The 14,529-nt window shown below is 47.1% G+C and overlaps 1 protein-coding gene across 11 annotated transcripts in view; it reads right to left on the reverse strand.

Annotated features, from left to right (window-relative positions):
* dgkh (diacylglycerol kinase, eta) overlaps positions 1–14,529 on the reverse strand; it is a 59,827-nt gene that overhangs the window by 11,395 nt on the left and 33,903 nt on the right. For all 11 annotated transcript variants that reach the window (XM_056389240.1, XM_056389237.1, XM_056389246.1 and 8 more), the window contains 15 exons: positions 14,078–14,184; positions 13,662–13,787; positions 12,274–12,376; positions 9,946–10,108; positions 9,731–9,839; positions 9,268–9,489; positions 8,849–8,940; positions 8,155–8,254; positions 7,733–8,042; positions 4,242–4,373; positions 2,043–2,177; positions 1,390–1,507; positions 879–989; positions 644–740; positions 1–108 (listed from right to left, as the gene is read on the reverse strand). In XM_056389240.1, the coding sequence (XP_056245215.1) occupies positions 1–108; positions 644–740; positions 879–989; positions 1,390–1,507; positions 2,043–2,177; positions 4,242–4,373; positions 7,733–8,042; positions 8,155–8,254; positions 8,849–8,940; positions 9,268–9,489; positions 9,731–9,839; positions 9,946–10,108; positions 12,274–12,376; positions 13,662–13,787; positions 14,078–14,184 (2,033 nt within the window). The remainder of the gene's footprint in view (positions 109–643; positions 741–878; positions 990–1,389; positions 1,508–2,042; positions 2,178–4,241; positions 4,374–7,732; positions 8,043–8,154; positions 8,255–8,848; positions 8,941–9,267; positions 9,490–9,730; positions 9,840–9,945; positions 10,109–12,273; positions 12,377–13,661; positions 13,788–14,077; positions 14,185–14,529) is intronic.

Raw genomic sequence — 14,529 nt, forward strand, 5'->3', positions numbered from 1 at the left:
GTCGTCCTCCTTGGTGCCGCCCCAGAAGTTGGTCCCGCCTGCGTAGCTGGGAATGTTTAAGACGGCGATGCCCTGGAGGCTGGGCAGGGGGATGTACTGACCGTCACACTGGGAACCACGAGAAAGAACCAGTCAGAGCTCAGATTCATCAACATCAGATCTAATATGTTTCTCTACCTTTAATTCACTTTAAGGCCAATATAGTATATATATATATATATATAGCAATAGTATATATAAAACTCTGTCTCACATCAGTGTCCCTTTCATTTCATTATAACTTCCTAAAAATGAAGCTTTATTGAAAATAATTTTGTACAAGATGGAAAAAATGGTATTTTAATGAACCTTTGAATTGCTTAAACTTTAATTGTTACTTCTGGACCTGAAGTAAAAACACAACCCCGGAGTTTTCAGACTAACACAGGACCAGCAGAGTTTCTGAAAGTCTCAGTTTTCTGTGAGTCGTGTGGACGGGACGAGAAAACGTAAAAGCAAAAGAGATGCGTTTTGAAGCGAAAGCGTCGTGGTGTGGACGCAGCCGCTGCTCCAGGCTTCAGCTGTCTGGGTCCAAAGATTTTCAGAGCCACTCAGGTGTCTCAGTTCATTAAACCTTTTGAACCGTCACGCTCTGCTGTCTCACCTCCAGCTGGACCTTCTGCTCCAGGTTCTTGTAGGTTCTCTGCAGAAGCTCCTTCGTGCCCAGAACACCGTACCACATCATGTTCTTGGTCCGACTCCTGAGAGGGAGCACAGGGTGTGTTCAGGTACCAGAGACTCAGACACCTCCTCCTCTCTCTCACTTTACACCATCACACTCATGTCGTTAGATTCTATTAACAACATATCTATCGTTGGTGTTGGATCATTCTTCTCACCTGCATTTCTCCGGATGCTCCTCTCGCTTGTTGTTGAACTCCAGGGAGATTTTAGCATCAAGGCCGATTCCAAAGTAGTTGTTCATCACACACTTCTCCATGTAGCCCTCTCTGCACACACACACACACACACACACACACACACACACACACACACACACACAGTCAGTGAGCTCACAAACTCACACATCAAAGATAAATAGAGAGACAGATGTAGAGAAAGACAGATGTAGAGACAGACAGATGTGTAGATACAGACAGATGTGCAGAGACAGACTGATGTGCAGAGAAAGACAGATGTGCAGAGAAAGACAGATGCAGAGACAGACAGATGTGGAGGACAGACAGATGCAAAGACAGACAGATGTGGATAAACAGACAGATGTAGAGACAGACAGATGCAGAGACAGACAGATGTGGATAAACAGACAGATGTAGAGACAGACAGATGTAGAGACAGACAGATGCAGAGACAGACAGATGTGCAGAGACAGACAGATGTGTCTCTCACAGTGAGTCCAGGTCGGGGTCGATGAAAGGCGTGGCTCCGAAGGGGTCGATGTTCGCCAGCAGCATCTTGCTAATGATGGAGCTGCCAGCGATGGAGGCAGCCAGACCTGCCCGCAAGCCTGCACACACACACACACACACACACACACACACACACACACACACGCAACCACACACATGCACACACACACACACACACACACACACACACACACACACACACACACAAACAGAGCTGAGTTGAAATGTCTTTACGCTGTATGGACATTTTAACATATAAAACTTATCGTCTGTGTATGTGTGTGTGTGCGTGTGTGTGTGTGTGCGTGTTTGTGTGTGTGTGCGTGCGTGTTTGTGTGTGTGTGCGTGCGTGTGTGGGTGCGTGTGTTTGTGTGTGCGTGCGTGTTTGTGTGTGTGCGTGCGTGCGTGCGTGCGTGTGTGTGTGCGTGTTTGTGTGTGTGCGTGTGTGTGCGTGCGTGCGTGTGTGTGTGTGTTTGTGTGCGTGCGTGCGTGCGTGTGTGTGTGTGCGTGTTTGTGTGTGTGCGTGTGTGTGCGTGTTTGTGTGTGTGTGTGTGTGTGTGCGTGTGCGTGCGTGTGTGTGTGTGCGTGTTTGTGTGCGTGCGTGCGTGCGTGTGTGTGTGTGTGTGTGTGTACCAGGGCAGATGATGCGTGTGTTGAGCACGGGGAGGTTCTCCTTGCTGGTGGTGAACGGGGTGATGGTGAAGGAGCCGTAGGACTGAGTGCTGCGACTCACCCTCCTCTCTGTTGGAGAACACGGACTCTTTGCAGCTGGACACACACACACACACACACACACACACACACACACACACACACACACACACACACACACACACACACACACACACACACACACACACACACACACACACAACTCTGATTGTTTAACATGAGCTATAATTGTTGTGTTTTGTTGTTTTAGTCAGTTTCTTCTTGTGAAATTGAAGCTTTTAATCTGAAGGATTAAAGCATGAGGTGTTGATATGACATCATCATTAAAATCATACAGATTAAAAAAAAAAAAAAATGGTTATGTATAACTTCTCTTGTCTTCAGATTCATCCACAACAACATCTTCTGAATGTTTGAATGTGACAGAGTCGACATCATGTGACACTGACATTCACAGAAACATTAGGATTTGACCAAACCACAAGTCACAGTCTCTTGTGTTCACGTCGAGAGTTTTCTGATTTGTGTCCAGGTCAGGAAGGAGTAAGGAGGCAACGAGAGGAAACAAGGAGAGGACACAAAGAAGAGGGTTTGACTGATGCCGCCAACGGCTGAAAAATGTGTGGAAGGAAGGAAGCAGCTCCATGATAAACAGGAAGAACTTCTGCCCCTAAGACAATAACACATCCTGTGGCCAGCACACACACACACACACACACACAACACACACACACACACACACACACACACACACACACACACTCCCGTGGAGGCACATTCACACAGTAACACACATGTGCATCTACATACAAAGCCGCCACACGTACAGATGCACATAAACAGACTTTACAGTGGCCCCCGCCGCCACAGTTTCCACAGGTACCATTTATTATTAAAGAAGTTTTCCGTTGCCACAGAGCGGACAGATAAACAGCTCGGCCCGGGGCGAGAGGTGGAACATCACAGGAGAGACGGGCTTCTCCACGCACTTTTACCACTAATCCTTCAGTTTATTTATGACAGGAAACATCATTTGCGTCAGCAGCACTTTTTTTCTTTTTTTCCATTAGCTGTGTGTCTGGTTCTCTGAGCTGCAGAGAGTGTGATGTCCACAAGGTGGTGACATTTAAATCCTGTGTGATTTCCTATTCACTTCACAGAGAACAATAATCTTCCTCCATCTTTGTCTCTTTTCACGTTCTCCACTGTCAGCAGAGAAAAGTCAAATTCAAAATAGGTTTCAACCACTAATTAATAAATGACAGCTGGCAGAGTCGAAGCGTTGGGACTCAAACAGGAAACAGGACAAGTTACAAGGCCCCGGATGGAAATGCATCAAGCAGGATCCAGAGTCCAGCTGCACAAAACCCCTTAAGTTTTCTACTTAAGTCCGACGCTGAACACACACTTTCTCCTCAGCTGAGGGAGTTACTGAAGGTTGTTGTACAGAACCTCTTAAAGGGTTTCCTTTGTTAAGGCATTTGCAGCAACAAAAGAGATTTTACAGCAGTAAAATTCTACAGTTTCCATGGAGACCGTTAGTTTGCTAACATTAGCGTTAGTGATACCTGAGAACAAAGTTGCCAGAAGTAAAAACAAAATGTCTTAAAAGAACAACATTAAAGAAGTGCGGCGCTCTCTCTCCCTCCCCCTGTTGTTGTCATGGAAACCTCAGCCCAGTGTTCAGCAGACGCTCACACAGCTGATCGATCGACATGAAATACTTCAGCGATAATCGACTGGAAAGATCCCGACGCATCAAACCACAGAGCGTCATTAACCGTAGAGGCGCTGAAGAGGAGTGATCAGATCCAATCACAGACTGATGCCGATCAGATCTATAGAGAGAAATCAATTCCTCTCATTGACGCTCCATCAGGTTCAAACTCTTGTTGTGATTTTCAACCTCTTCATTTATCACCATGAACTCAGACATGATGTTAAGATATAATCACAGGAACCTTCAGTTTGGTCTCTAAGGTCTGAACTGACTTTAAGTGATTCCTTAAGAATAACTAAGGGGCTCCTCAGTGGCTCACCTGGTAGAGCACATAAGAAACCCAAACTATCCCTTTAACTTAAAGGTTTTTGTGAAACCGGGCCCTGGTCTCAGACTTGGAGCAGGACCAGGTCAGAGGTCTGACACAGAGCTGGACTTACAGGGCACTGCTTCCAGTTCCTTGGTGTCCTCGTCCTTCTCGCTGTCCCTGTTCTCCTCCTCGCTGTCCTTCCTGAACTCGAGGGGGGACGGCAGCTCGGTGTCGTCCGTGTGGGCGTTCTGCTCGTCCACCACTGCAGGGAGGAGACGGGGGAGGAGACGGGGGAGGAGACGGGGAGGAGACGGGGAGGAGACGGGGGAGGAGATGGGGGAGGAGACGGGGATGAGACGGGGAGGAGACGGGGGAGGAGACGGGGAGGAGACGGGGGAGGAGATGGGGGAGGAGACGGGGATGAGACGGGGAGGAGACGGGGGAGGAGACGGGGGAGGAGACGGGGAGGAGACGGGGAGGAGACGGGGGAGGAGACGGGGAGGAGACGGGGGAGGAGACGGGGGAGGAGACGGGGAGGAGAGGACAGTCAGGTGTGTGTTTGTCTGGCGGAACAGACAGTGAGACTGTGGGTCAGCTGGGTGTTCAGTATGTTCAGTGTGTGTTCAGTGTGTGTTCAGTGTGTGTTCAGCGTTTGTGTTCAGCGTGTGTTCAGCGTTTGTGTTCAGTGTTCAGCGTGTGTTCAGTGTGTGTTCAGTGTTCAGTGTGTGTTCAGTGTTCAGTGTGTGTTCAGTGTTCAGTGTGTGTTCAGTGTGTGTTCAGCGTTTGTGTTCAGTGTGTGTTCAGTGTGTGTTCAGTGTTCAGTGTGTGTCCAGTGTGTGTTCAGTGTGTGTTCAGTGTTCAGTGTGTGTTCAGCATGTGTGTTCAGTGTTCAGTGTGTGTTCAGTGTGTGTTCAGCGTTTGTGTTCAGTGTGTGTTCAGTGTTCAGTGTTCAGTGTGTGTTCAGTGTGTGTTCAGTGTTCAGTGTGTGTTCAGTGTGTGTTCAGCGTTTGTGTTCAGTGTGTGTTCAGTGTGTGTTCAGTGTGTGTTCAGTGTTCAGTGTGTGTCCAGTGTGTGTTCAGTGTGTGTTCAGTGTTCAGTGTGTGTTCAGCATGTGTTCAGCGTTTGTGTTCAGTGTTCAGCGTTTGTGTTCAGTGTTCAGTGTGTGTTCAGTGTGTGTTCAGCGTTTGTGTTCAGCGTGTGTTCAGTGTTCAGTGTGTGTTCAGTGTTCAGTGTGTGTTCAGTGTGTGTTCAGTGTGTGTTCAGTGTTCAGTGTGTGTTCAGTGTTCAGTGTGTGTTCAGTGTGTGTTCAGCGTTTGTGTTCAGTGTGTGTTCAGTGTTCAGTGTGTGTTCAGTGTTCAGTGTGTGTTCAGTGTGTGTTCAGTGTGTGTTCAGTGTGTGTTCAGTGTTCAGTGTGTGTCCAGTGTGTGTTCAGTGTGTGTTCAGTGTGTGTTCAGTGTTCAGTGTGTGTTCAGTGTGTGTTCAGTGTTCAGTGTGTGTTCAGCGTGTGTTCAGTGTGTGTTCAGTGTGTGTTCAGTGTTCAGTGTGTGTTCAGCGTGTGTTCAGCGTTCAGTGTGTGTTCAGCGTTCAGTGTGTGTTCAGTGTTCAGTGTTCAGTGTGTGTTCAGCGTGTGTTCAGCGTTCAGTGTGTGTTCAGTGTTCAGTGTGTGTTCAGCGTTTGTGTTCAGCGTGTGTTCAGCGTTTGTGTTCAGTGTGTGTTCAGTGTGTGTTCAGTGTGTGTTCAGTGTTCAGTGTGTGTTCAGCGTGTGTTCAGCGTTTGTGTTCAGTGTGTGTTCAGTGTGTGTTCAGTGTGTGTTCAGTGTGTGTTCAGTGTTCAGTGTGTGTTCAGCGTTTGTGTTCAGCGTGTGTTCAGCGTTTGTGTTCAGTGTTCAGCGTGTGTTCAGTGTTGTGTTCAGTGTGTGTTCAGTGTTCAGTGTGTGTTCAGTGTTCAGTGTGTGTTCAGTGTGTGTTCAGCGTTTGTGTTCAGTGTGTGTTCAGTGTGTGTTCAGTGTTCAGTGTGTGTCCAGTGTGTGTTCAGTGTGTGTTCAGTGTTCAGTGTGTGTTCAGCATGTGTTCAGCGTTTGTGTTCAGTGTTCAGTGTGTGTTCAGTGTGTGTTCAGCGTTTGTGTTCAGTGTGTGTTCAGTGTTCAGTGTTCAGTGTGTGTTCAGTGTGTGTTCCGTGTTCAGTGTGTGTTCAGTGTGTGTTCAGCGTTGTGTTCAGTGTGTGTTCAGTGTGTGTTCAGTGTGTGTTCAGTGTTCAGTGTGTGTCCAGTGTGTGTTCAGTGTGTGTTCAGTGTTCAGTGTGTGTTCAGCATGTGTTCAGCGTTTGTGTTCAGTGTTCAGCGTTTGTGTTCAGTGTTCAGCGTGTGTTCAGTGTGTGTTCAGCGTTTGTGTTCAGCGTGTGTTCAGTGTTCAGTGTGTGTTCAGTGTTCAGTGTGTGTTCAGTGTTCAGTGTGTGTTCAGTGTTCAGTGTGTGTTCAGTGTGTGTTCAGCGTTTGTGTTCAGTGTGTGTTCAGTGTTCAGTGTGTGTTCAGTGTTCAGTGTGTGTTCAGTGTGTGTTCAGTGTGTGTTCAGTGTGTGTTCAGTGTTCAGTGTGTGTCCAGTGTGTGTTCAGTGTGTGTTCAGTGTGTGTTCAGTGTGTTCAGTGTGTGTTCAGTGTGTGTTCAGTGTTGTGTTCAGTGTTCAGTGTGTGTTCAGCGTGTGTTCAGTGTGTGTTCAGTGTGTGTTCAGTGTTCAGTGTGTGTTCAGTGTGTGTTCAGTGTGTGTTCAGTGTTCAGTGTGTGTCCAGTGTGTGTTCAGTGTGTGTTCAGTGTGTGTTCAGTGTTCAGTGTGTGTCCAGTGTGTGTTCAGTGTGTGTTCAGTGTGTGTTCAGTGTGTTCAGTGTGTGTTCAGTGTGTGTTCAGTGTTGTGTTCAGTGTTCAGTGTGTGTTCAGCGTGTGTTCAGTGTGTGTTCAGTGTGTGTTCAGTGTTCAGTGTGTGTTCAGTGTGTGTTCAGTGTGTGTTCAGTGTTCAGTGTGTGTCAGTGTGTGTTCAGTGTGTGTTCAGTGTGTGTTCAGTGTTCAGTGTGTGTCCAGTGTGTGTTCAGTGTGTTCAGTGTGTGTTCAGTGTTCAGTGTGTGTTCAGTGTGTGTTCAGTGTTCAGTGTGTGTTCAGCGTGTGTTCAGCGTTCAGTGTGTGTTCAGTGTGTCAGTGTGTGTTCAGTGTTCAGTGTGTGTTCAGCGTGTGTTCAGTGTGTGTTCAGTGTTCAGTGTGTGTTCAGCGTTCAGTGTGTGTGTTCAGCGTGTGTTCAGCGTTTGTGTTCAGTGTGTGTTCAGTGTGTGTTCAGTGTGTGTTCAGTGTTCAGTGTGTGTTCAGCGTGTGTTCAGGTGTTTCAGGTGTGTTCAGTGTGTGTTCAGTGTGTGTGTTCAGTGTGTGTTCAGCGTGTGTTCAGCGTTTGTGTTCAGTGTGTGTTCAGTGTGTGTTCAGTGTGTGTTCAGTGTGTGTTCAGTGTTCAGTGTTCAGCGTTTGTGTTCAGCGTGTGTTCAGGTGTGTTCAGGTGTGTTCAGGTGTGTTCAGGTGTGTTCAGGTGTGTTCAGGTGTGTTCAGTGTGTGTTCAGGTGTGTTCAGGTGTGTTCAGGTGTGTTCACCTCTCTCCGCCTGCTCTATGATCTGCCTCACTGCCTTCTTCAGACTGTTGGCCCTCAGCATCAGCTGCTCCCTGCTCTTGAACAGCTGGTGCGGGGACCCTCCTCCTCCTTTCTCCGTCTCCTCCTCCTCCAGCTTCTCCTTCAGCTCCGTCAGGCTCTCCTCGCTGGCCTCTTCCTCGCCCTCCTCCTCCTCGTCCTCCTCCTCCTCCTCCACGATGGGAGGGGTGGAGTGGGGGAGCGGAGGCAGAGCCTGGCACTCTGTGTTGAGGGTCTGGAGGAGGGAGTCCAGTTTCTCGTTCAGGATGGCACACTGGGGTGGGGGGGTGGGGGGGGGGGGGGGGGTGCAGAGTGGAGGCAGCTAATTAGCAGAAATGTCATTTACAGGGATAATGGGTGTTAACAACTTTGTTTGTGAGGCTTACTTTGAGAGACATGGTGTCACACTCCTCTGCGTTCTCTGAGCTTTTTTCATAGGCTTTCCCCACTTTGGCAACGAAGTCCTTCACTGTTTCACACAGGATCCTGAGAGAGAGGAGGGAAACATCACAGTTCACTGACAAGGACTAGATCCTCCTGCTCGTGGTCGTATCCCTCCTCCACTCAGAATCTCAGAGAGAAGGCTGAGAGAGGAGTAAAACTACACTGAGATGGTTTTTATGTCTTCTTATGGATCAACACTTCAAATAAAACACAGAAGAAGAAGAAAATATGGAGCTTTAAACATATTTTTCATATTTCTTACTGTGTTTTTATTTTTGAATAATTTGTCTGCAGCTGTTTGTTGCTTATTTTGTCATTTTATCCTTTATATAAAAGAAAAGGAGTTTCCGAAATATACAAATGAAACCCACACGTGTTAAAAAATGTCTGTAGTTGGTGATTTTGTGTCTCTTTGGGGTCATGTCGTCACGTCACGTCACGCCACGCCACGCCACGCCACGCCACGCCACGCCACGCCACGCCACGTCACGTCACTCACTCACTCACTCACTCACTCACTCACTCACTCACTCACTCACTCACTCACTCACTCACTCACTCACTCACTCACTCACGTCACTCACTCACTCACTCACTCACTCACTCACTCACTCACTCACTCACTCACTCACTCACTTGGCAGAGGAGATGACCACAGAGTGCTGCTCAGAGTTGAGGATCTTCGTGAGGTGAGCAGCTACTGAGTCTTCATAGGCAGAAATATGAAACTGGAGAGAAAATACATTAAAAAAGACATTAAATGTTTGTTTATTACCGTTATAAAACAACTACAAGTAAATCTTCTGCCATTTTTCTCATCAGTACTTAAAATGCAGCAGATTTTTATTAAAGTAGAGAATGAGGATGTCTTATTCAGTAGAAATGTCTCTTCCTCCGTCGACTTTTGAACCTCAGCTGAACCTGAATTGAAAATGTCAGACCGTGTTTCCAGCGAGCGCTCAGCTCCTCCCACTCTGCCCTGTCTGTCTGGAGGCCCTGCTGGGTTTCACTGTGTCTACTGAAGCATGTGAATGTCTGTCAGCTCCTCCGAGTACCTGGCAGTCGTCGGCTCCCTCAGGCGTGGTGGGGCAGCTGTGTTTGGGCGGGATCTTGATCTCGTAGGTCATGATGCTCCAGCGGTCCAGCATCTTGGTGCTCGCCCGCTCTAACTTCTCCAGGATCTGGGGCAGCTGGGTGTCGTCGTCGCATGACGGGCCCCAGCCCAGCACCCGCGCCAGGTCGTTGCCCGTTCCCAACGGCAACACCCCCAGCTGGCACTGAAACACGAGCAGAGGGTTTATTTGGCATCAGGGAATAGAGGCTGGCAGCGTGTGTGTGTGTGTGTGTGTGTGTGTGTGTGTGTGTGTGTGTGTGTGTGTGTGACTGCTGGTGTGTGTATAATAGGTGTGTGTCTTTAAGATGACCATGACCACACACACATCATTCTCTCTCTGTGCAGCTTCAGTTTGTTCATGACAGCTGTTGACGTCCCTCCTCGTCTGTCACACTGTGTCTTACCTGTTTGTGTAGGTTGAGTTTGTCGATCTCTGACAGGACCCAGCCCACGCTGCCGTCCCCCCCGCACACCAGGATCCGGAAGTTGTCGAACTTTTGAAATAGGCGCAGACTGAAAACACACAAACACACGCACACTTCAGATTTCCACAACGACATAAAAAGCTTATTTATGGATGTTTTTTTATGTGTCTGCATCTGGACACATCAACACTCACCCGAGGTGCGGCCCGCCGTTGACCAGGTCAAAGACCTGAGCCGGGTTCAGGAGCTGCTTGAAGCGCCGTAGGAACTTCACTCCCTGGTTGTCTCCGCTTTTGGAATTGACAAAAACCAGGAGCGGACTGGCACAGGAGGGGGGGCAGGTGGCTTTCCAGAATCCTGAGGATACACAGCAACAGCAACAAAACACCTGGTTAATGCTTCAAGCGAAAAGTGTAAGATCATGGTCACAGTACACGCCCCCACTGACCCTCTTTAACACTGTCACAGTTTCTTGAAGCTCTGAATGTAACGCCTGTCATGTGTAATGTTGTATTGAAGATAAATGATGTAGACTTGTAGTGAGGTGTGCTGGGGTCAACAGGTGTGAATGAACCTGATAACACTATGAAAACGTCAAATATGTTTAAACTTGTCTAAACCCTGAAAGCCTGGGGTCTTCACAACTGGTTACTGTACAGCTATTATTTTTATTCTTAATTCTATTATTATTTTTGCTGTTATTTTCTGTCTACCATTTATTGCTGATTGTGTGTCTCCCCTATGAGACTGATAAATGATGGACTGATGTTTTTCTTTTTAAGGTTGTAGGATTGAAGTATTTTGTATTTTGTAAATGCAGCGACTGTATCCTGTTCACAAGCTTCTCAAGTGTCCCATTTTCACCCAGTGCTATCATCGTGTTTGTGTACATGTATTCTATTCACAACAAATACATGACAAACATGACAAACAAAAAACGACAAACACGACAAACAACAAGCACACGACATACACTGAGCATCAACACAAACTCTGTGGACGAGCAACAAGACGTTTCTGTTCTTCCACAAACACCGTCTCATGTTCGAGCCTCCACCCTCCTCTTCATCCTCCTTCACTTCTTCCCTCTAATCTCTGTCTGCTCTCTTTGATTTCACCCCCCCCCCCCGTGATGTTGTCAGTGAAGGATGGATGGAGCGAGGGCGAGTGGAAGAGAAGGAGAGAGGAAAGGAAAGGAGGGGAGGGGGAGTCACGACGCTCCAGCACGTGCTCCACTCTGCCCCCCAGCCAATAACAACCAAACACTTCCCAGCCTGCATTTGGGCAGGGGGGGGGGCACTGGCACGTGAGGAGGTGGAGAGAGAGAGAGAGAGAGAGATAGAGAGAGGGAGAGGGAGAGAGACAGAGAGAGAGAGAGACAGAGAGAGAGAGAGAGAGAGAGATATCTTTTATTTTCATTTATTCCTTTTTTCTGTTTTTGTCTTATGCATCGTTCATCTGGATTCCCCATCCTCTCTCTCTCTCTCTCTCTCTCTCTCTCTCTCTCTCTCTTATCCATCTACCAATTAGCCGATGCCAGCTTTTCACAGACTCACTGACTGTATGTGTGTGTGTGTGTGTGTGTGTGTGTGTGTGTGTGTGTGTGTGTGTGTGTGTGTGTTGTGTGTGTGTGTGTGTGTGTGTATGTGTGGCTTCAGCAACAGTAATACAATCACACATGCTTGTCTGAGTCTGTCTTGCAGGTGCTGATCTCCATCTAGAATGAGTTTAATGTGGGCTCTGGCAAACACACACACACACACACACACACACACACACACACAATGTTGAACGGTGAGCCTTGGGGTTCTTCGTATGTCTCTGCAGAGCTCTTCTTCTTCTTCGGTGGTGTCTGCGCGCTCACTTTGACAGCGAGCTGGGAGCTGTCTAATTATAATTCTCCTCACACACACGTCTTGATTGCAGCTCTATTTAAAGCGGAGGTGTGTACCGACCTGTCAGATGAGGCTATTTTTAAACCACCTGGCTTCACAAGAAACAGCCGGTTTCCTGGAGCAGCTGCCCTGTCCCTGTCTAATACCACTTATGACTAGCAGGAAGCTGATAACGGAGTGCGGATCTGATGCTGAGATCAATTACCCTGAGGGGAAATAATGACACTGTCTGTCGTTCTGTTTCCCGCCACACGCTCCAGCTGTTTGTGAGAATGAGAAACCTGGTCTCAGACTTCTGGACGGCTGTGTGTGTGTGCGATAACGGGACCTCGACGCCTCCATCAAACCGAGAGTGAATCATCCCTCCCTCCCCCGCTGCCGTCTCCTCCACGTGAAGGAGCGGAAGGTCAAAGTTCAGAGAGAAGACACTGCCAGACCAAATGAGGTGAAATCTCATTTATTCACCTCTGAAATGTGGCGATTGCTCATAGGGGCCGTCTGACATCGACCTCTGACCCTCTGAATGAGTCAGCCTGATTGCACAGGTGATTGTGTGTGTGTGTGTGTGTGGTGTGTGTGTGTGTGTGTGTGTGTGTGTGTGTGTGTGTGTGTGTGTGTGGTGCCTACCGTCTGAGTCGATGCTGTTGAGCGCTGTAGGAGGAATGATGGAGACTTTGCACTGACCCAGAGGACACTTGCGAGGGTACAGGTCCATGCAGGCTGTGTGCACCTGGACGAACAGCAGCAAACAAACATGATCATTCACCACGCTCACATTAATACACAACAGCTGACAGTTGTCTGATTGGCTGTTGTTTTAATGGTTAAAGTGTCCCTGTGAAAAATAAGAATAAAAATAACATTTAAAAAGTGATCGACTCTTTATAACAGAGAAAAGGACTGCAAATATAAAAAGACAAAATCTACACATCCACAAACAAACTGCACTCCTGTACAGACACACACTTAACCTCATTTACACACACACACTTAGACACACTTACACACACACTTACACACACTTACACACACTTACACACACACTTACACACACACTTACACACTGGGAAATACAGACAGAAACACTGTAAAATAACTGATTAGGTCTTGAAATATGTGAGACAGAAAGAAATGTGATATATGACCATATGTGTCTCTACATCAGGCGTGATGTCACCATATATCAGGTGTGATGTCACCATATATCAGGTGTGATGTCACCATATATCAGGCGTGATGTCACCATATATCAGGCGTGATGTCACCATATATCAGGCGTGATGTCACCATACATCAGGCGTGATGTCACCATATATCAGGCGTGATGTCACCATACATCAGGCGTGATGTCACCATATATCAGGCGTGATGTCACCATACATCAGGCGTGATGTCACCATATACTGTATGTCTATAAGGTTAAAGCCCAAAGCTGTGGAGCGCAGCATCTGTAGACATCAGCAGCTCACTGAAACTCACTTATCTTTAACTTGAATTCGCTCTGACGTTCTGCACGTTGCTCTGCACTTATTCTAAACCTCTTATCACATGATTTATTATTCTATTCTTTATTTCCTCTCATTTTACACTCATGTCTTTTATTCATGTGAAGCACTTTGTGCTGCGTTTCTTGTATGAAAGGTGAAATAAAGTTTATTATTATTATTATTATTGTTATCATCATTACAGACATACAGACATCCTCTGGATCTATGAAGATATAAGTTTATAATATATATGAAATACTCAGTAGTTTGTATATGTACATATATTAAAAATATCTATGATGGACTTTCATATTTTACATGTACATATATTTTATATATGGAGATTCAATATATTATATTTGTGTACAGGCTGTAAGTCTCTAATAGAAAACTGATGGAGGGACAGGAAGTGATCTGCACCAGGAGACGTTCCACCAGCTTCTGTGTGATGATTTTAATCCTCTTTAAAGTTTCTTCAGATTCTGTTCAAACATTTTAAACTTCATGTTTCAGTGGCAGAAGCCTCACCATAGCTTTACACCAGAGGCAGCGCCAGTCCTGCAGTCTGAGCACGCTGCCACACGTCTTATCACACACGGCACACTTGGCACTGACGGGCAGGTTGCCTTCCAACCACTGGTGAGGCATCGCAATCTGTAGGTTCAACACACACACACACACACACACACACACAGTTCAAACACACAGTCTCTCTTCTCTCTCAGAGCGATGAGTCCATGAACTGTACGTGAAAAGGATTTAGTGGCTGGAAGCTGAAGCTCTGCATCAATATTCACTCTTTAAAATTAGCAAATTTACCACAACACAATGAAAACACTTCAGTATTCCCCCAGAAAATCAACCATCAAATGTCAGAAAGCAAGAGTTCCTCCATAGTTCCTGAAGATCTGTCATAAAGGAAAGACTGTTGACGTGAAACTTACCCCGTCCTCATCCTCAATGATGTCCTTCCCTATGGAGGCCAGGGTGGTCCACTTACAGTTGTTGGTGGCTCTGACGGCACAGCGTTTGTGGGCTTTGAATTTACACACTGAAAAACACAAGCGTTCAGCACACACCTCCGTCAGTCTGACGTTCTCCACCTGTAAACCTCAGCAGCTTCTCTGTAAATCAGAGCTGAACAGGGCTGTGACCTGCGGTCAATGCACAGACGTGTCACACGTCAGTTTAAAAAGCTAATTCTACATAAAATGAATGTAAAATGCAGAATTTCACAGATCCTGACACTGACGGATGATTCAGGGACGGACACGCCCCTGTAAGTACAGAGCTTTAATGAATCCAGCCCTAATGAGATGTCAGTGGGCGTAATTACTAACTTCCCTGATCCTGTGCTGCATATACGTGTCTGACGGACGAGGACTTTGCTCCACAC

The sequence above is a fragment of the Seriola aureovittata genome, chromosome 11 (assembly GCF_021018895.1).
Source record: "Seriola aureovittata isolate HTS-2021-v1 ecotype China chromosome 11, ASM2101889v1, whole genome shotgun sequence".
NCBI classification, from domain to species: Eukaryota; Metazoa; Chordata; class Actinopteri; order Carangiformes; family Carangidae; genus Seriola; species Seriola aureovittata.